We start from the raw sequence: 22,708 nt of genomic DNA on the forward strand, positions 1-22,708 counted from the left end.
CGTCCACGCTTTCTGGTTAAAATTAAATCTTCGGGTTGGGGGGGGGGGGGATTTTACGTACGTATATGGGTGTTTTTATTTATACCAGCGGTTTTTAACCTGGGTTCGATCGAACTCCAGGGGTTCATTAAAAGTCAGTCTCATGGGATCGGCGAAGGTCAAGACACACACTATTGGAATTTGTCAGTGCGGATGATAGAACTATTAAGAGGGTTTCAGTGATTACGTTTATGGTACCTCCAAAAAAGATAAGAAACACGGATTTATACGCTGTAGTTCTGAAATAGAGAGGTGTACACCGACGTCTTGTTTTTATGTATATATATATATATATATATATATATATATATATATATATATATATATATATATATATATATATATATATATATATATATATATATATATATATATATATATATATATATGTTAAACATCATATGAAAATTATCTTTACTACTGTATGTAAAATACCATGAAAGATAGTAGAACCTGTCTAAAGACCATCCATTTCTCCAGCTAAAATCGCCTCAATTTATGGTTTTATTCTCTCTTTCTAGACTTTTTATTGTCTTAAAAAAAAACAAATTTTAATTTCAACAACGAATGATTAATTCTTGCCATTTTCGTTGCTTTTTTGTTTTTTTCATTTAATTTCTTGCCCTCCAACTAGAAGATTTACAGCACAGGCTGACCGGTGCCAGATTTTTTATTTCCACTTGCCAATTTGTGTCCTGAAATCGATACTGTAAAATAAGAAAGCCGAGCTAACAAAAAAAATATATTTTAAGATTTGTATTCAAATACCTCTGGAGGTATTGAATTGCCTGGTTGTGTTGTCTGAAGACTTATTGAAAAAGATATCTAAAAATTGTGGAGTTCTATACCAAGTTCAGCAAGTTTTCTTTGTTTTGGGTTGTTGTTTTTTTTTTTTTTACTCATGTTGTTGGTATTGATTTTTTTCCCCTGCTTGTTGGTTACATGTTTTTGTTTGCCGTTTTATTCCAACAAAGGGTAGGCGGGGTGCTGGCATCGAATTTTCTAGCAGTTTTTTCTTTAGGTTACTTGGTTTTATCGAATAGCAAGTAATTGTTTTATTCGTTCGCACTGTGTGATTGTGTGCGTAGTGTTGACCCCGACTGCTCATGATTTATACGTATTGTTGTTGTTGTTGTTGTTGTTGTTTTCTATCGGTCTATTTAACGCTTGTTTGTATGTAAAACTTGACAAAACTTTTTATTAATATTAAATATATGAAAATAAAGCAAATATTAAAATAACCTTTCCGATAGCAAGTTTTAATCAAAATTGTGTATTTAAATGAGCAAATTAATGTAAGCGTATAAATGTCAATGTAGCTGACTCGTCCATTGAGTAGAGAAAAAAAGAATAAAAAACATAAAAAAACAAGTCCATTGTGGGACAAAACAAAACTAATTTCGTTGGTGAACACTTTGCGCTGGCTAGACAAGGGGATTAGGATTTGGATTAGCTTGTTTTGCCGGGGGATAACTTCAAACTTGCTCGTGAAATATTCAGTAAATTCCAACCACAAGCTTCCGGTTATGTTATAACGTGGTCTATTCGGTTAGTGTTCAAGCTTGCATGTGTATGGTTGTATGTTCGGATCTGTAAAAATTGTATTTTTACAACCCCCTAAACCAGGGGTCGGCAACCTGCGGCTCGCGAGCCGCATGCGGCTCTTTTGATATCAAGATGCGGCTCTCCAGCTCCTTGAACAAATACTAATAATCTTAATAAAAAAGTAAAATATTTGAAATAAAAAAATGTTAGTGGCTCTTTAAAACCAGGGAAATTTTGAAAATTGTAACTTTTGGCTCTTCCGCTTCAAAAGGTTGCCGACCCCTGCCCTAAACTTCTTTCGTTAGGTTCGATCGCAAGAGTGGAAGATACATAGCTCATTAGATTTATCTTATTCATTCATATATATATATATATATATATATATATATATATATATATATATATATATATATATATATATATATATATATATATATATTTATATATATATATATTTATATATATATATATTTATATATATATTTATATATATATATATATATATATATATATATATATATATATATATATATATATATATATATATATATATATATATATATATATATATATATATATATATAGTAAAAAAGGTAAAAGTTGAATAGACCAAAGTGAGTCTTTGCAGTAATAAGATTGAAACTAATTTAGTAATAAGAATCTAATTTAGGCCGAAATTGACATAATCCCATCCTCTGTTATTATTATCAAACAAATTCCCATGGTTCACTGATGGGGAGGGGGGATTGTGTCTAGTTTTGGATGTTCCTTACGCAAATATCAATATATACTTCGTGCCTGGTCAACCAACTCAAACCCTCCCCCCCCCCAACACACACTCCCCCCAGATTTGACGAACATGAAACGCAAAATTGATCTGCGTGCGACAAACCAACACGGGTAATTAGATTACTTGTCGCACTAGGGCACTGATCCTAAAGTTATTGCGATTTAAAAGTGAGGCTAATATACAAAATGAAAGGATTTTTTTTTTTGGCCGAGATTTTGTAAAACACGATAGGGGTGGGGTGGTGGGGGGGGGATACGGATAAAGTATAATTCGTGATATTTTTTTTTCCTTTTAGAACACTACCATTATGAATGTCTTATGTTATCTTTTTCGAAGCACTAATCAAAATTTCTGACATAACGATTTGTCATTAGCCTAGTTTTGTATTAATTATAGCCTTCTGGGATAAGTAGCTTCCCTTGTATTAGCTCATTTCTCTCCCTTGCCGTCACTTGTCGCAGCGGTTACATATCATTTCACACATTGATTTCCCCTTGTTGTGTTATCACTAGATGATGGGAGATAACTTGGGTCGAGTTGTTACTGGGAGAGCGGAGCATTTTACCAGATTGGGGAGTAAGTATGGCTGTAACAGAGCCATATTTGGTAGGTTAGTAGAGGTAAAGAGAACTGTAGTTAACTCACCATAAAGGTCTGCAGTGAAATAACTATAAAGCGGTATAATGAAATAACTAAGAGAAATGTGTTGGAAAAACGAACGGCCATTTTGAAGTAAAATGTCGGGGTTGGCTGCAGAGAAGGATATTAGTGAGGTGTCATAGGTGGGTGGGGTGTACAGTGGTGTCATAAAAAGGGGGGGGAGCTATATTATTAGTAAAACGGTGGGGAGGGGCTATATTACTAGTACTACGGTGGAGGAGGGGGCTATATTATTAGTAAAACTGTGGGGGGGGGGGCTATATTATTAGTACAACGGTGGGGGGGGGGGCTATATTGGTTACGAACAAGTTAAAAATGCTTCATTTTAAGTCAGAAAATAACTAGTAATCAGTTTGATTGACTTGGCCTCTTTCTGAAACTTCAAAAATGTCAATTTAATTCCGTGTCAACTGTGTCCCAGTTGTCAACTTTTTTTTTGTCTCGTTTTGAAATTAATCCCTGGGTATTGTCTTTAATTTTTTTTTTTTTTTTACAGCTGGGCTCGTGGGTTGAGGTGATGGGCGCTATGGGATATGGTGTAGTGTGAGGGAATTATGGGATATGGTGTAGTGTGAGGGAATTATGGGATATGGTGTAGTGTGAGGGAATTATGGGATATGGTGTAGTGTGAGGGAATTATGGGATATGGTGTAGTGTGAGGGAATTATGGGATATGGTGTAGTGTGAGGGAATTATGGGATATGGTGTAGTGTGAGGGAATTATGGGATATGGTGTAGTGTGAGGGAATTATGGGATATGGTGTAGTGTGAGGGAATTATGGGATATGGTGTAGTGTGAGGGAATTATGGGATATGGTGTAGTGTGAGGGAATTATGGGATATGGTGTAGTGTGAGGGAATTATGGGATATGGTGTAGTGTGAGGGAATTATGGGATATGGTGTAGTGTGAGGGAATTATGGGATATGGTGTAGTGTGAGGGAATCATGGGATATGGTGTAGTGTGAGGGAATTATGGGATATGGTGTAGACTGTAGAGTGTGGGAAATATGGGATATGGTGTAGAGGGGGATTGAGGGATAAGGTGTAGAGAGAAGGGATTATGGAATATGGTGTAGAGGGAGGGGAGGATGGGATATGGTGTACATTGACGGAATTATGGGATATTGAGTAGCGTGAGTGAATGATAGGATATGGTGTAGGGGGAATAAATTATAGGTTTGTTGTCTGGATTAGGGGAATAAGGGGATTAATGTAAGATGTGTAGAACCAGAGAATCATTGGATTTGTTGTTAACTGAGGGAGTAATGACTAGCGTGGGAGTATATGGGCAACTAGGATTAGGCAAAGTTGTGATCAATGTTATTCCATACACTTTCAGCGAATAATCTCACTTTGTTCGCAATGAATTATTTTAGTGGTCAATAACATTTTCTGTTGTTGTTTTTTTTAGTTTTTGTTACAAGATTTTTTTAATACACGACAAAATTTCTACATATGAGCTGCTGGCCTAATATTCTTTTAATCTTTTTTTTTACCGTTAAAATATCACCAGTCGTGTAATCCATCTCAAAGAAAAACAATTAGGGTTAAAATGTTTTGTACAAATTACAATTTTAAATTTCACGAGATGCATTATTTAAAATAACAAACCCCGCATTACATTCAGGAATTTTTTTTTTTAAATGTCGTTGCTGTTTTCGGTTTAGGTGCAAACGAATGTGTCTTCTGGTAACTGGCTTTCGTTGACATGACGTATCACTAAATGCTGTGACATGCAGTTTGTTACATTTCTGTTTTGGTGATTCGCATCAGTCAGGTAACTCCCCCACCCCCACCCCCACCCCCTTCTCCCTCTCTTCTGCCCCCCCTTACATAACGTATAGCCGTGCAATAAATCCCCACCCTTCCTGCTTACCCCCCCCCCCTCCCCACAACATATAGTAGAGACCCGTTTCTCCACATAACTACACCCATCTCCCCCCTACATGACGTAGAGCCCCGTGCCTCCACATAACCACCCCCTTCCCCCCCCCCCAACATAACTTAGAGCCCCGTGCCTCCTCATAAACCCCCCTCCCCCTCTCTCCCCTGACGATGAAACAGATAGGAAAACAGCACGGAATGTGTGAGTGATATCAAATTGGTTTACATCGGCTGGTCCGGCTAGATTTCAATATAAAAGGCAATAGAGGAGGCTGTTGCACGCACCCCTGCGTTAGATGTTTTGTTATGGCGAGGCATGCAGACAACAGTGAAGTGGCTTTGTTGTATGGGGGGGGGGGAATGGAATGTTATTTTATATTATGAAAAGCAAACACCATGTGAATCGCAATCGTAATTTTTTTTTTTTTTATTGAGCGCAAACATGAATGGATGCTCATACACACATCAACACAGATGATGTATAGCTGAAGGCAAACAGTGTATAGCTACAGGCAAATAGTGTATAGCTGCAGGCATACAGCAACGTTCGGCTTTATCTTTATCAAGCGCACCCACCGATAAAAATGTGCAACAACCCGCCTCTGTTTCGCGCGTGCAGTCATAAATATTTTTAGGCCGGGAAAAACGTGAACTAACAATAAACTCTGAGTTTAAAAACCCAGATGTTTTCCCATGGGAGAAGCGCTACAACAACCCGGCCAGTTTTAGACAGAAACCCTGTCACTCCGATCCATGTTTTTTATCTCCGTGTTTGTACACTCGTATTGAAATAAAAACATCCCCGATTTAATTATCTGAATTTTTTTTTCATGTTTTTTTTTTTATTTTAACGCACAAAATTTTGCGTTATAAAAAGAAATAAAATGTATTTAAACCCGAAAAATTTGAGTGATTCAACATTTTTTTAACTCGTATTTATGACTTGTTAAAACGTAATATAGTCATGTTTACAACGACTTTCAAAGGGAGATAACCTCTTAAATTGATAAGAAATTTCGTGATGAGATTTTCATATATTTCTTGAAATATTTTCTTCAATGTCAAGACTTGAGCATTACCGTTTATTTTATTTTTTTTTTTTTTGCAAGCATTTTAGAATATTTCAAACGCATTCCTCAATAACTTTAACCACGTAGTTATCATGTTCATCCACCTTTAAATATAGTTCCATTCCGCGTTATGTTATAACTACCTTTTACCTTCACTACCTTGTAGTGTTAACTCACACCTAAGCCACATAACCATCTACCTGCTCGGTTCTGTCGCACGAGTCATGTTGTGCTGTGCCAGAAGCATGAAGTTCCGTTACCAGAGGATATACTATCTACACTCGACCACCGACCCCCCGGTTCCAATCCCACTACGCCGGATGGACTGGACTGCGGAATCCACCCGACCAGTTCGTTACGTTTCTTGCTTGGTGGTAAGGGGAAGTCATCCTCATGTTTGATAACTCTAAGACATTTTTGACATGTTAAATATTCCTTACTTTTTTCAAAAACCGTATTAATATTACTTTATTACTTGAGCTAGCAATTAGATAACATTGTTACCTGAGTATAAGTATATATGCATATGTATATGGCAATATTTATATATATATATATATATATATATATATATATATATATATATAGATAGATAGATAGATAGATAGATAGATAGATAGATAGATAGATAGATAGATAGATAGATAGATAGATAGATAGATAGATAGATAGATAGATAGATGGATAGATGGATGGATGGATGGATGGATGGATGGATGGATGGATGGATGGATGGATGGATGGATGGATGGATGGATGGATGGATGGATGGATGGATGGATGAATGGACGGACGGACGGACGGACGGACGGACGGACGGATAGAAATATAATTTTATGCATTTGTATATATTATATATACATATTATATATATATATATATTAAAACTTTTCGTGTGTCGATTATTACGGTCAGCATCTGTTCTCGTACATAAGTCTCCATTGACCATCTAGTACTCACACATCGGTCACCACTGACACCCCCCCCCCCCCCCCCACTGACTAGCCCCTCTAATGAGCTGTATCCAGGCAACTGAACCTATTGATTACGGCTCATCTGTGCCGGCACTCGGCAAAGACTTTGATTTTCCTTACCACCCCCCACCCCCCTCTGTACTTGACGGTAGTTGATTGAATTCCCGATTTCCTTTGTTTTCTGTTGTTGGTTGTTTTTTTTCTCTACCATATATTATTATGCTACCTGTATTCTGAAACTTGACTTTGATTTTTCTAGTACACTTCTCCACCCTTCCGATTGTGTGAAGTTAATTGATTTATTGAATTCCTAATTTCCTCTTAGATTTTTACCATGATAGTTCTGAATTCTGAAATGGTTCTGGTTTTGTTTGTTTTGTTTTTCTTTTTTTGTTATTGTTTTTAGTTTCTAACTTATTTTGACGTAGTTTATTGTTGAATTGATTGGCACTTGGTCAATCCAACTCGCTGGTTATTATTATTATTTTAAACGGCAGTCTGTTCGTATATGGCTTCTCCCAAATGTATTCGTTGAAGCTGCGCCTATTATTTTAGTGGTCAAACTGTCTATGTCAGAAAGATTTTGGAAGGAAATAAATACTTGGGGCGGGTGAGGTGATTGGTTGCTCTTGTGGCGACTGTTCATGTTGCTGCTATGTGTGTTGAGACATGGGACTACTATGGGTGTTGAGACTTGGGACTACTATGGGTATTGAGACTTAGGACCACTGTGTTGAGACTTGGGACTACTATGGGTGTTGAGACTTGGGACTACTATGGGTGTTGAGACTTGGGACTACTATGTGTCTTGAGACTTGGGACTACTATGTGTGTTGAGACTTGGGACTACTATGGGTGTTGAGACTTGGGACTACTATGGGTATTGAGACTTAGGACCACTGTGTTGAGACTTGGGACTACTATGGGTGTTGAGACTTGGGACTACTATGGGTGTTGAGACTTAGGACCACTGTGTTGAGACTTGGGACTACTATGGGTGTTGAGACTTGGGACTACTATGGGTGTTGAGACTTGGGACTACTATGGGTGTTGAGACTTGGGACTACTATGGGTGTTTAGGCTTGAGACCACTTCTGTGTGTTGACTCTTGGGACCACTGCCATGAATGGTTTACATCACGTGATCCCCTGAGATATTTCTGACCTGTCAATTTTTTTCCTTATCGGACATACGTCGTGGACAGCTTTATGGCTGGAAATTTTCCTCCTTGCACGCTTGTTTTTCCAGTTGCCTTTTTCCTTAAGACGAGAGGATTTATGTTAAAATTACTTTCCCTACGTCATTAATGGCTACTAGTGTAAAAAAAACATCTTTTGGTGGCTACTACTAGTTTTACTTTTTTTTTCTTTTTTTTTTGGGGGGGGGCGAATAGTTTATAGTCAAACGGATGTAAGGAGGTGAGGATAATATAATGCAACGGAAGAAAATTATCTTTGTAAGAAATAAAGTACCTCATCGAGTCTTAAGGTCCATGTGACAGGTGAAGTAGAGTTCATCTGTTTCTGTTACCTAGGCAAATGAACAGTGATAGTGTGGTCAGCACTATGCCCAGCCGCCTTTACTTTCCCTAACGAGAGCCAGGTACCCATAAGAGCCGGGTAAATTCAAGGACGTCTTTCGTATTCATACCCGAGATCCGAGCTCGAAACTTTCGGGTTAGCAGTCGAAGGTACTTCCGTCAAACCACGCCGACACATTTTTAGAAGAAAAGGGCGGTTTTATTTTGTTAATTTCGCATTTTTTTGTTTGTTTTGCACATTTTTGTTTACTTCCATTTTTTTCTCACATTTTATATATTTCTCACTTTTTTGTGCATTTTGCTCAAGCACGCATCATTACAGTTTAAGATTGTCTTTGAATATGGCCGTGATTGTATCTCAGCCTTGACAAAATACCCAGCAGGACCCCTCACGTCCGTGACATCTGCCCTTCTTATTCATCTATATCAAAGCTGTAATCCTGCGACTCGGGAATCAAGCCTCGCTGGCCTGTTAGCCATTAGCTCCACATCCGGCCAGACGCAAGCCGAAAATGTATCGTCCAGCTTACTCGGTTTCCCTCCGTGAAGAGAGCTCATCGCTCATTTAACGTAGCTACGCATTAGGTCTCTTATCGGGCATTCCCGCGGTTCATCAGCCAAGTGTGCGGTTTCGGGCTTTCCCGTTTATTTGGAGAAGTGTATGATTTCGAAAAGGGATACTTATCGGGCTTTCCCGGTGTGCCAGCGAAATGCACTGTATTGATACATATACCTGTTGAGGGCTTTTTTTTTACTTTTCGTTATTCATAAAGTGTATTGTTTAGAAACGGATGCTGGACGGAAATTCTCGGTACATTAGCGAAGTGCGCTTTTACATTGCAGTTACTGATTGTGGTTGTTGTTTTTTTTTTCTTTCTGGGTGTATTGTATACAGACGAACATTTGGTGCAACAAATTATTGATGAGCTGAACCTGATTGCAAATCAATCGATGGATTTTTACCATTCAGCCCTCACAGTTGTTGCGTTGCGGGGCTCACGTTTTTTTTTTTTTGTTACCCTGATGATCGGGTTCTCGTTAAAATTACATGACGGCTAGGCTACATTCTTCTTTCTTCCTCGCTCCCCCCCCCCCCTTCTCCCCTTTACTGGACGGCTGTTTTGTTTTCACAAACTATTCGCGCGTGCTATTGAGTGATGCTTGAGATGAAAAGGAATTGATAGGTAGGTGGGGGGGGGGGGGGGGTGTAGGGTGAAACTCTCAATTGAAGGGAAGTGTGAGAGTGTGAATGTGTTATTAGAGAGTGTGGTGTCAGGTCTATGCCTGTAGCTGAATGCTGCATGCGATATGTTGTGAGGTTTAAGAGTGTGTATGTGTGTGTGAGTTAGTGTGTGTATGTGTGTGATAGGTGCTAGGCCCATTAGCTGAATGCTGTATGCGATATGTTGTGAGGTTTAAGAGTGTGTATGTGTGTGTGAGTTAATGTGTGTGTGAGTTGGTGTGTGTATGTGTGTGATAGGTGCTAGGCCGTTAGCTGAATGCTGTATGCGATATGTTGTGAGGTTTAAGAGTGTGTATGTGTGTGAGAGTTAATGTGTGTGTGAGTTAGTGTGTGTGATAGGTGCTAGGCCGTTAGCTGAATGCTGTATGCGATATGTTGTGAGGTTTAAGAGTGTGTATGTGTGTGAGAGTTAATGTGTGTGTGAGTTAGTGTGTGTGATAGGTGCTAGGCCGTTAGCTGAATGCTGTATGCGATATGTTGTGAGGTTTAAGAGTGTGTATGTGTGTGAGAGTTAATGTGTGTGTGAGTTAGTGTGTGTGTGATAGGTGCTAGGCCGTTAGCTGAATGCTGTATGCGATAAGTTGTGAGGTTTAAGAGTGTGTGTGAGTTAGTGTGTGTGTATGTATGTGATCGGTGCTAGGCCTTTAACTGTATGCTGTATGCGATATGTTGTGAGATTTAAGTGTGTGTGTATGTGTGTTATAGGTGTTAAGGCTTTAGCTGTATGTTGTATGCGATATGTTATGAGGTTTTAGCGTGTGTATGTGTGTGATCGGTGCTAGGCATTTAACTGTATGCTGTATGCGATATGTTATGAGGTTTAAGTGGGTTGTCGTACCTGAGTTCCTATCATCCATTACAGGTCATTTGTTTACTTGACATTTCAGCGTAGGTTTAAATTTCTTGACAAATATTTTACATGTAGGTCTCATTGGTAGTAACTTTACCTCAAATAATGTCAAACGTTGTTTATTACTTACCGGTATTTCCAATATCTGTTCTCTAGTCTAACTGTTATATATATATATTAAATAGCTTATATATGACCTGTATGTAACACCGCATAGGTAAAGCTAAACTTTAACCTAACCTTTACACAAGCAGCTAAATGAGTGTATGTTGCATAAGTTTAACAGGGGTAGTTAAACATTGTCAGTTTCCCTAATCTATGCACGTAACGTTAATCTCAAATCTCTAATCCAAATAATTAAGAATTAAAAAGGGCTTTACCGAACTGACACGCATTTAAATTTCCCTCTCCCCTATGGTCTGGTAATGAAATGGCGTAATTAAGATTCAATTAATTGTCAATTAAATGGCTCCAGTACTTTTAATTCAATCTAAAGTGTTCAGCATTTCGAAATCGATTTTCTCTCTCTGTGCAATCAGTAATGTCATTTTAAAAACATCAATGTGCTGGCGAACTAAAAGTTCAGCTCAAGTAAATAAAATTCTGAGGTCGGGGTCTCTTGTGAGGCAACACCATTGGGGCTGATTGTGATTGGGTAGTTAAGGAAGGGGGTCCCAAAGTCGTAATTTGGCAGTTATTTTTTTTTTTATTATTTTCTTCACGTTAAAAGGAGTTTCATTTAATTAAAACATGAAAGGTGGGTTTGTTATTGTTTGGTGTAAGATAGTTTAAAGGTGTATTGGTTGTGTTATAAAATGTGTTGTGAACTTTGAATGTGAAAGCGTCTAAAGATCAATGAAAGCACGGACGGAGAAATGCGATAGACGCGCGGTGGCGAGGGTTATTTTTGTCAATTCAACCGATATGTCAGAAGTTACGGGTAGGGGTGAGCAAGGGCGTTGGTAAATTTGATTTCAGTCTCCGGTTCAGAGGGATGTTTGTGGGGGGGGGTAGTCTTTTTTTAATTCAGTGGTGGGAGATTTGTGATTTTCATTCTTTAGTTCCGAGGGAAATTTGTGGGTTTTATTTTTTAGTCTTTTTTTTAATTCGTTGGGGAGTTTGTGTGTGTGTGTGTGTTTTTTTTTCTTTTGGTCTTTTTAGTTCCGATAATTCCGAGGGAGGTTTGTGTTTTTCAGACAGATTCATTCTATGGGAGATTGGTGTTTTTTCAAGTCGATGGAGAGTCGTCCACTGAAGAAGAATTCAGGACAAAGGTTAAAATGGGTGGGAGGTGGGATTTGCACGGTCCAGAAAATTGGGTATAGAAAATCGGTGTGGGTACAGAGGAAAAAAAATACGTGCAAAGATTGAAGTAGTTATGAATATTGTTAGAGATTTTAAAAGTTGTTAGACGTATAGAAAGTTGAAAATTCTTAAAGGTATAGAAAGTTGAAAATGTTTAGATGTATCGAAAGTTGAAAATAATTAGACGCATAGAAAGTTGAAAATTCTTGGACGTATAGGAAGTTGGAAATTGTTATATATAGATACTTAAAAATTGTTCGATATAGAATGTTGAATCTAGATGAAAATTGCTTTACGAATGAGAAGAAAATGGGGAAAATAGCTTGATTTCTGAGTCCAAGGGAATTTTGGGGGGTAAAGGGGCATGCAATGTACAGAAAGACATGAAAAAATAATGCGGGTTTTCTAGAATGGATGGCAGAAGCTATCTTAAAAAATGTTAACGATGTGAGAATTTTTTTCTTCTTCTTAAAATAGGCTTTGGGGATTGGAGGGATGGGGAATAACTCCATCTTTGTTTAAAAAATGGAGCTCGTTTGAGTGAAAGGTTTAATTTAGAATATAAGCCAGAATGTCGAGGTGGCTTCGTTGTGTAAGCTGTGGACCTTAGTTGTGTGGTTATTCATGAATATCTACAGCCCAAAATAGCTGGTCAGTTGGTGTCGAAGCCTAGCCATAACACATGGGCATTTTTAAATTCTAGTTTTAAGTTCTTTTCTTATAATCATAAGATATTCAGTCCGAACATTTTGGATTCCTTGTCATAAACTTGTGGACTTAATTCCTAACTTGGGGATTTATTTATTTATTTTTTTGTTATAGTATAGCTGCCTATTCTAAATTTTGTGAGTGATAGCAGACCCTTATACCGAGTAATAACGTTGGGATCCTTACCTCTTACTTTCGTGATTACTTTGTCCTCCAAGTGGGACTCGATCCCTGTGGACTTTATGTCGACCCCCAAGAACCACCCCCCGCCCAACATCGGCGGGCACCACGTGATTGTAAAATAATACGATCACGTTCCGGCCAACGTTTCTAATCGACGTGTTGGATTATTTGTAAATAATTAAACGGGCGGGCATCACGTGACGAGAGCAGCCAATAGCGTTTGCTTAAGCCGGGCTTTGATGTCGGCTTGGTCTGACTGAAGAAACCGCCAGGGACATCGCTAACAGGAAAAAAAAAGATGGCGTCGTCAGCCTCGGTTTGAGTTTAGTTTTTTTAGATAGGGGAGGCGGGGGCTTGTTTAGGTTAAAAGGAATTAGTGGCTAGTTGAGATGGACGTTAAGTTTAGTATCTGTGGGCTAATCCACGATACGAAATGTCTTTGGGTGTCCGGGGAAATCGGTTGTGTGTGGTGGGGTTTGGTAGAAAATACTGACAGATGACTTGAAGTCTGCGACCTATTTCTGACTACACTGCGTTTATTATTTCTGATGAGATATTCTCAGTAAGCTGTGCGAAGGATATGCTTTGAGTTTTATACTTTAACTTGTAGAATGTGAAAAAAAAGAAACATAAACGTAAGACCTATACATTTCCCAACTTAGTTTGTTGATCCACGTTTTTGTATTGAAAGAGATATAAAGCATCTATTCCAACCTTATGAGTCATACAGCTGCATATTTTACGACATTTTAAGCTTTAAGGGTATGATTTGCTTTTTATTTTATAAATATAATAGGGTGTATCTAAAGTTTATAGTTGTGTTAGTACCATACACAGAAATCAAGTTAGAATTGAAAGCATACACTTAGATAACACATAACAAGCATAGGTGAATGTAACAAATATAATAACTACTGCCACATAATAAAAAACATGTGTAAGCAGAGCTAACGTTTAAAATTCGAGACTAAACATTCTCGTGTCATGTGTGCATGTTACGTCATCCGACTGATACCTATTATCCTAACATAACACAGCTCTTCAAATCTTCAAATCGATTTCTCCCCAAACATCAAATAGTGCCGTGTACAAGACTTTGAACCCAACACGAGAATTTGTCTGTATCGATTCAAACTTTTAAAACCAGTCTATACTATTCATCAAGTGCCAGTAGATATATATATATATATATATATATATATATATTTATATATATGTATGTATGTATGTATGTATGTATGTATATAAAGTATATGTATACTGAACCAAATTTCTATACGGAAGCGAATGTCTATTATAGCCCCCCCCCCCCCCCCATGTGATTCTGCTGACTCAGCAACTTTAGTGTAGACCTTCCTTTCCCCCCCCCCCCCCGCCCGCTGTTCTGCGACTGTATCTATTGTCTGCCGTGTCAGACAATAACACGTTCAACTGGCTATTGATTTTTGAGACTCGAGTGGATTTAAAACTAATTGCTTTGTGGGACGGAATGAATTGCCTCTTTAAGTTACGTTATTTGCGCTCCACTGCTCTTCTGGTTGTGTTATGCTTTTCTCTTCAGTTGTCCTCTTCAATCTTTTGCCTCACTTGTCTTATTCCATCTCTCACCCCAATGTCCTATTCCATCTCTCCAGTTGTCCTATTTTATTTTTTACCTCAGTTGTCCTTTTCCATCTTCCAAATCGTCCTATTCCATCTCTCGCCCAATTGCCCTATGCCATCTCTCTAGTAGTACTATTCCATCTCTCCAAATTGTCCTATTCCATCTCTCGCCCAATTGCCCTATGCCATCTCTCTAGTAGTACTATTCCATCTCTCCAAAATGTCCTATTCCATCTCTCCAAAATGTCCTATTCCATCTCTCCAGATGTCCTATTCCATCTCTCCACTTGTCCTATTCCCTCTCTCCAAATTGTCCTATTACATATCTCCAATAGTCCTTTTCCATCCCTCCAAAATGTCCTATTCCATCTCTCCAGATGTCCTATTCCATCTCTCCAGTCGTCTTAAACTATCCCTCCAAAATGTCCTATTCCATCCCTCCAAAATGTCATATTCCATCCCTCCAAAATGTCCTATTCCATCTCTCCAGATGTCCTATTCCATCTCTCCAGTCGTCTTAAACTATCCCTCCAAAATGTCCTATTCCATCCCTCCAAAATGTCATATTCCATCCCTCCAAAATGTCCTATTCCATCCCCCAGTTGTCGGACTTCTTGAATCGATTGTGTCCCCCTAATAATGTCAAGCTAACAAAGACAAGGTATTTTAGAAGACCGATCAACAGTCAAGGCAGAAGGGAAGGGGAAGTAACTTTCGGCCATCAGACAAGAGTGGGGGCCGGGGAGAAGCGGAAGTTATTGATGGGCGTTGACGCTGAGGACGATGGGAGAGCCAGAGAAGCGTGATAGATGACCCGAGCCTGTTGCACGGCCGTGGGGGGGGGGGCGTCTTAGACTAGCGTGAGAGGTCATGTTGAGTGATCTTGAAGGATTGGGTTGGATAACCTTGAATAGCCGTGTTGGGCGACCTTGAAATGTCATGTTGGATAACCTTGAATGGTCGTGTTAGGCGACCGTGAAATGTCATGTTGGACGACCTTGAAAGGTCATGTTGGATAACCTTGAGATGTCGTGTTCGATAACATTGAATGTTCGTGTTGGGGCGATCTTGAAAGGTCGAGTTGTGTGACCTTTGAAGGTCATATTGAAAGACTTCTGCATTGGTGTAGGACGACCTTGAAAGGTCGTGTTCGATAACCTTAAAAGGGCAATAAGGGCGGTCTTGAAAGGTTAACTTATGTGACCTTTGAAAGTCAAGTACACCGACTTTTAATGTGGTTATGACGACCTTCGAAGGTCGTGTGTGATAACCTTGACCCTGGTAGATCAAAGGATCGAATGTCGAAACCTAAACTCTCTCACCGCTCTAACTCTAGACAGTGACCCTCTGCATCAGAAGAGATGCTCGCCTTTAGGGGGTGAGGACGGGAATGGCGGGGCGGTGAATGTCAGAAAATTGATTGATTTTGGAGCACGCGTGTCAAACTGGTACTGATGAAGATTCCATACATTGGTAGCGTTACCGGCATTTATGTGTAATTTTTTCGTCATTCGCGGTTTTTGAAAAGTAATGAATCTCGCTGTTTGTTAATATAATGTCTGGGGCTGGTGTCTTTAGGTTTTTGTGTGACTAGAGTAGTGGAACTGTGGGTTAGTAGGTCAGTGAGGTTGGTGGTTAGTAGGTCAGCGATGTTGGTGGTCAGTAGGTCAGTGAGGTGGGTGGTTAGTAGGTCAGTGAGGTTGGCGGTCATTAGGTCAGTGAGGTTGGTGGTCAGTAGGTCAGTGATGTTGGTGGTCAGTAGGTCAGTGAGTTTGGTGGTCAGTAGGTCAGTGAGGTTGGTGGTCAGTAGGTCAGTGATGTTGGTGGTCAGTAGGTCAGTGAGGTTGGTGGGCAGTAGGGCAGTGAGGTTGGTCGTCAGTAGGTCAGTGAGGATGTGGGTCAGTAGGTCAGTGATGTTGGTGGTCAGTAGGTCAGTGAGGTTGGTGGTCAGTATTTCAGTGTGAGGTTGGTGGTCAATAGGTCAGTGAGGTTGGTGGTCAGTAGGTCAGTGAGGTTGGTGGTCAGTAGGTCAGTGAGGTTGGTGGTCAGTAGGTCAGTGAGGTTGGTGGTCAGTATTTCAGTGTGAGGTTGGTGGTCAATAGGTCAGTGAGGTTGGTGGTCAGTAGGTCAGTGAGGTTGGTGGTCAGTAGGTCAGTGAGGTTGGTGGTCAGTAGGTCAGTGAGGTTGGTGGTCAGTAGGTCATTGAGGTTGGTGGTCAGTGAGGTTGGTGGGCAGTAGGTCATTGAGGTTGGTGGTCAGTAGGTCAGTGAGGTTGGTGGTCAGTGAGGTTGGTGGGCAGTAGGTTATTGAGGTTGGTGGTCAGTAGGTCATTGAGGTTGGTGGTCAGTGAGGTTGGTGGGCAGTAGGTCATTGAGGTTGGTGGTCAGTAGGTCAGTGAGGTTTGTGGTCAGTAGGTCAGTGAGGTTGGTGGTCAGTAGGTCAGTGAGGTTGGTGGTCAGTAGGTCAGTGAGGTTGGTGGTCAGTAGGTCAGTGAGGTTGGTGGTCAGTAGGTCAGTGAGGTTGGTGGTCAGTAGGTCAGTGAGGTTGGTGGTCAGTAGGTCAGTGAGGTTGGTGGTCAGTAGGTCAGTGAGGTTGGTGGTCAGTAAGGCAGTGAAGTTAGCAGAAGTCTATGATACATGGAGGGAAGTTTCTGGAAGTCTATGATTCGTTGGTTCAGTAGGTTAGTTTTGGTCAATTGATCGTATTTTTATCTGTATGTCAGTTCTACTTGTAAATTGTACACAGCGGGATAGTTACATGGTATTAACATTACGTGAATTATTCCTGTTCTCAGCGGGACTTCAGGCGATCTTTTGACGGCTGTGGTTTAAAATTGCAAACGTTGTTATATTACGACGAATTATTAATCACGGTGTAGAATACCCCTCCAGTTTGAAATCGATTGAGCGCTGATGTGTGCATTTTACCCTCCTTATGAAACACATTGAGCTCTGGTGTGCATTTTACCCTCCTTATAAAACACTTTGATCACTGGTGTGCATTTTTACCCTCCTTATGAAACACGTTGAATACTGGTGTGCATTTTACCCTCCTTATAAAACACTTTGATCACTGGTGTGCATTTTTACCCTCCTTATAAAACACTTTGATCACTGGTGTGCATTTTTACCCTCCTTATGAAACACGTTGAATACTGGTGTGCATTTTACCCTCCTTATAAAACACTTTGATCACTGGTGTGCATTTTTACCCTCCTTATAAAACGCTTTAATTACTGGTGTGCATTTTATCCTCCTTATAAAACACTTTGATTACTTGTGTGCATTTTACCCTCCTTATGAAACACGTTGAGCGCTGGTGTGCATTTTACCCTCCTTATGAAACACGTTCTACTGGCAGAAAAAAATAAACCGGGAGTGATCTCCCCTAAACTTTCTCGAATATTCTTATATAAAATAACAGGGGATGGGAACTCGGGCTATAGACTTCTAGACATGATTTTTAATCCATTTTAAATACTTAAAGTTTTAAAAATAGAATAAAATCTCGTAGACAAATTAATTGCACACCAAGTGAACGCGAATAAAAAAGCGCATAATAGTGCGCAATATTATTAGTACTTTAAAAATTTACATTAGTTTTTTGAGAAATCGGAAGTAGCGTAAATTACTACTTCCGGTCAACGGAAATTACTCAAAATTTAACAGAAGGTAGAGAATTAGATCTTTTACTTACATGTGAAATTTAATTTATCTATCTGAAATAGTACTCAAGTTATAGGCTTTTGAAAAATTCAAAGTAGAAAAAGTACCACTTCCGGTTGTCGGAAATCGCTCAAAAGTTGATACGGATCTACGATTTTGATAAAATACTTATATTTGAAATTTCATCAACCTAGCTGTAACGGTACTCAAGTTATCGTGTTTACACACGGACACACACACACAGACACACACACAGACACACAGACATACGGACAAGATTGCAAAATTATGTTTTTCCGTATCAGTGAGATGCAAAACGTCGAGATTTGCAAAAATCTCGATTTTTTTTTTTTGCACGATTACAAGACTTTCTCTATACTTCGTATATACGAGAAAGTAAAAAGCAAAAATTGCATGTTGCCAAAAAAACATGAAAATGCACAAACTCCGTGCAAGTAGCGAACCTTTCCTTGCATCCTTTGGCTCCGCTGGAGAAGGATTTGAGCCAATTGATTCTCCGCTTACAAATATTCCTCCCGCAGGGGTAATAACTCTAATTCATTATTCACTGCTCTGTGAGAGCTTATTCGGGATTTCCCCGATTATTCTACGTTGATATCCGATTATTAGATCAAGTCAAAGAAATATCCAACCCGTTTTGTCAGAACTAAGCCTTGTCGTTTGTGCTCAGTTTTGGGTATAAATATTGTAATATACGCCGTGGTGGAGATTTGGAATTGTTATTCTTGTTGATGATGTCTATATGCGGTCTTGTTTTGTATTTATATATTTTTTGTTTAACGAGGATTTGTTTTATTTGATAAAGCTGTAGAACTGTGATTTCAATTAACTTAGCCATTGGAACGTTGAAAAAAAGTTTAACTATAATTTCAAGTGGCTGTGAAATGTGTCTCCTTGGATGTGCTTTTGAATCTAGGAACTCTCTAAGATGGAGATCCGTTCACGGTTGATTGGATATCCGGTTCAAGTACAAGAAGGGATTACTTTTGGCGACCGGGAATACAATTAAGGTTTTTTTTTTAAACGGATTTAATTCTGAATTGCTTCATCGCTGTACAAGCTCTCTTTTTGTGATTGATTGGCGCTTCTATTTTCTTGAACTGTGAATTATTTTCCTGTGATGCGGGAACATTCTAAATTAAAGAATTAAATTTTATTTTATTTTAAACTTTATTTAAATCAAATGCAGATTTACGCGTCTATTAATTATTTTAGTCAAGTTGGATTTTAATCTAATAATTCACGTTGGAGTTGAGATCTTAATTAAAGCCTGACAATTTTCGAAATTCATTTAACAAATTTCAACCAAATTCAACGTCTTCTGGAGAAAAAAAATAATTCTTTGCTTGGCCCGGAAAGTTTCCTGTTCAAAACGACGGAGGGTACTGCGACAAGGCTGTCCAATGGTAGCGTCATGGTGCTTCGGCCATGGAAATTCTCCCCACACGCCTTCTTCTCTCGCCGGAAGAAGGGCCAGACCCAGTCGGCCTTGTGCGAGAAGTCCAGCGTGGTAGAGCAGTACACCGCCCTCACCGGCAATGCTAAAGTCGCCAAGGAAAAACCCAAAGACAAATTCCGCTTCCGGCGGTGGCAGCCGAGAAAACGAAAACGAAACCAGAATGTGAGTCACCGGCAGGCGCATGATGTCAGTTACGGGACGGATGGTTCCAGTTCTGGATTAAACTGCGGCTCGTCTTCTTTCGAGTGCGAGAACTCCACCGCCAGTAACGAGTACGACCCCTGCGGGGTCACCTCCGCGGGCGAAAACGAAAATTCAGCGTCGACGGATGTTGATAATTCTAATTCGGCGAACAGTGATTATGACTACAACCTGAGCGCTAGCCTGTACAACCACCTGGAGGTCAACCCGCTGGAGATGTACCTACAGTCTCGCCACGAGCGGGCCATGGTGCGGCTGTGCGCCCTCCTGTGGATTCTGAAACTGGATGAGGACAGGTCACAGAGGCAGTCAGAGACGGGCAGTAGCTGGGACGAGGAGGAGGAGTGTCACTACCAACAGCAGTACCTCCCCGCCCAGGGGGTGGAGGAGAAGACCGAGGCCATGGACGTGTCGCAGTACGTCTCGCCCAGGTTGTGCAAGCGACGCTCACTGCAGGTGGTCTGAGTTATCTTCTCTTGTCTGATTTTGGTTATCTCCCCTTATTTAACTTATCTTATAATAAATAACCCCATCTCTCTGTAAATTACAATACAAGTGTTCTTTTCTTTGTTTTCGCATCGTCTCCTTCTAAGTTTCTCGAATATAATTTTTTATTTTATAAATCTACACTTTTTTTGGCTATAAAAAATAGACATTTAATTACCAAATGTATTCACAAATCTAAATAGAGACAAGATATGTCTTACAGCTTTACCTAGTCTGTAGGTATATAAATAAAATCAGTTTTTTAATATCACATATTATTCAAAACATTGAAGTTATATAGATTTAATTCACATATTTCGCTGTATTGTAGTTTAATCAACCACAGTATATCTCTGTAATAAATAATATAACAATAAAAAGTGTATAATAATATAGTGGATCCTGTCCCTTATAAAAAAAAAAAAAATAGTGTGGGTCAAGTTGACCTCTTTGTCGTCTGGACACCAAACTTCACCCCTGGTCACACGCAAGTGGAAGAAAAGTTGCCTACCCTTTTATTACATCACTCAACACACTTTTTATTTACAAAACAGTTATGAAAACACTTTGTTTACTGATACATTTATTATAGTATATAATATAGTATAGTTATATATATATATATATATATATATATATATATATATATATATATATAGTATATATATACTATATATACTGTATATATAACTAATATATTATAGTATAGTATATAATATAGTATATATACATATAGTATATAATATAGTCTACTGATATATTTATTATAATGTTTTTTTTCAATTTACATTTAGTGCTGTAATTGGGTTATATTGGGGTTTCTTATTGACAATATGTTGGTTTAATGTGGTATAAAATCCAATTCTTATGTTGCTTTAATGTTTCCTTGCATTCGTTACTAGTTTACCATGTAAATGTTTACCCCTGTTATATGTTTCTTTTTCTCTCATTCCTGACAGCTTTACGATAAGATCAATACAAGATCGGCAAGCCCTGCTCGCAGGCCCAGCTCTGATGCCGTCCATAGAGCTAGCGAGGTGAGTTTTTTATCTGATGCTCAGCTGGGTCAGTCGTCTTATGCCCTGCCGGCTCACGTGGTCTGCTGGTCAGTTGTATTCTAGTTAACTGGGTAACTTGTCTGATGGTCAGTTGTCTGATAGTCAGTTGTTCTCTAGTCAACTAGTCTGATTGTCTGGTCAGTTGTCTGATTGTCAGTCGTCTGATTGTCTGGTCAGTTGTCTGATTGTCTGGTCAGTTGTCTGATTGTCAGTTGTCTGATGGTCAGTTGTCTGATTGTCTGGTCAGTTGTCTGATTGTCTGGTCAGTTGTCTGATTGTCAGTTGTCTGATGGTCAGTTGTCTGATTGTCTGGTCAGTTGTCTGATTGTCAGTTGTCTGATGTCAGTTGTCTGATTGTCTGGTCAGTTGTCTGATTGTCTGGTCAGTTGTCTGATTGTCAGTTGTCTGATGGTCAGTTGTCTGATGGTCAGTTCAATGATGGTCAGTTGTCTTCTAGTCAACTGGGTCAGTTGTCTACTGGTCCGTTGACTACTGGCCAACCGATTGTTCAAGGCTAGGTGGTGTGGTGGTGGACTTACTATGGTTAAAGTATATGTTTTCTATAATAAATTATTAGTTTCAATTCATCCGAGGGAAGGGCTCTCAGAATAAAGAAAAAAAAAACAACATACTCATTATTCAATATCAAACAATTAGCCTAGCCCATATAATAATACAGTTAGAAAAATGTTAACCCAAGGGGCATAACCAAGAATTATTTTATCTTTAAAAGAATGTTAATGTTTCCATCTACTTTATCTCCCCTTACCAGGTCCTTCGTCTTCTCCAAGCCAATTCGACAGGATCTCACTGCACGGAGGTGGCCGAGCTTAGGCGACTGCTTACATCCCCCAACATGAAAGTAAGTTTTTGTTTTGTTTATGTCACAGTATTTTTATTTCCGTGTACACGAAACACGTCACGTATTTGTAAGCTGTGTAACACGTTTTTAACAGTACATTAGTGTCTACTGGATGACCTACATTAGCCACTTATCTTTTGCTTACAAGACTAAGTTGTTGTTTTTTTTTTAAGATAAGATTTTTATACTTTTTCATAACTAAGCTACCTAACAGTAATCGTGTAATTTATGTTAGTAATCTTAGTGCTAAACTCTGATCGCAGCCATTCCAATAATTATCTATGTTTTTAGTTGTGTTTATTTATGTTGTTAAAATGTAAACATTACTATATGATTTCTTGCATGATAAAATTTTATCTCTATTTCTAAAACACTTCTACAATATTTCTTTGGATATCTAATTTTAAAAACTTTATCTTTGTGTGTGCCAAGTATCAAACACAATAATCTAGTGCACTCTGGTAGAAATAACGAGACAAGGGAAATAACCAACATATTGAAATATTTTTCAGCTTATGTCCCTTAGTTTCTTATACGTTTGAAATATACATGGACAATGAC

General features: G+C 39.0%; 1 protein-coding gene across 5 annotated transcripts in view; it reads left to right on the plus strand.

The window, feature by feature from the left end:
* LOC131951600 (peripheral plasma membrane protein CASK) overlaps positions 1–22,708 on the plus strand; it is a 208,316-nt gene that overhangs the window by 125,706 nt on the left and 59,902 nt on the right. For all 5 annotated transcript variants that reach the window (XM_059313923.1, XM_059313922.1, XM_059313925.1 and 2 more), the window contains exons 9-10: positions 21,187–21,264; positions 22,058–22,147. In XM_059313923.1, coding sequence (XP_059169906.1) covers positions 21,187–21,264; positions 22,058–22,147 — 168 coding nt within the window. The remainder of the gene's footprint in view (positions 1–21,186; positions 21,265–22,057; positions 22,148–22,708) is intronic.

This window comes from Physella acuta, unplaced genomic scaffold (assembly GCF_028476545.2).
Source record: "Physella acuta isolate Inbredline_101_S28 unplaced genomic scaffold, ASM2847654v3 ptg000815l, whole genome shotgun sequence".
Taxonomy (NCBI): Eukaryota; Metazoa; Mollusca; class Gastropoda; family Physidae; genus Physella; species Physella acuta.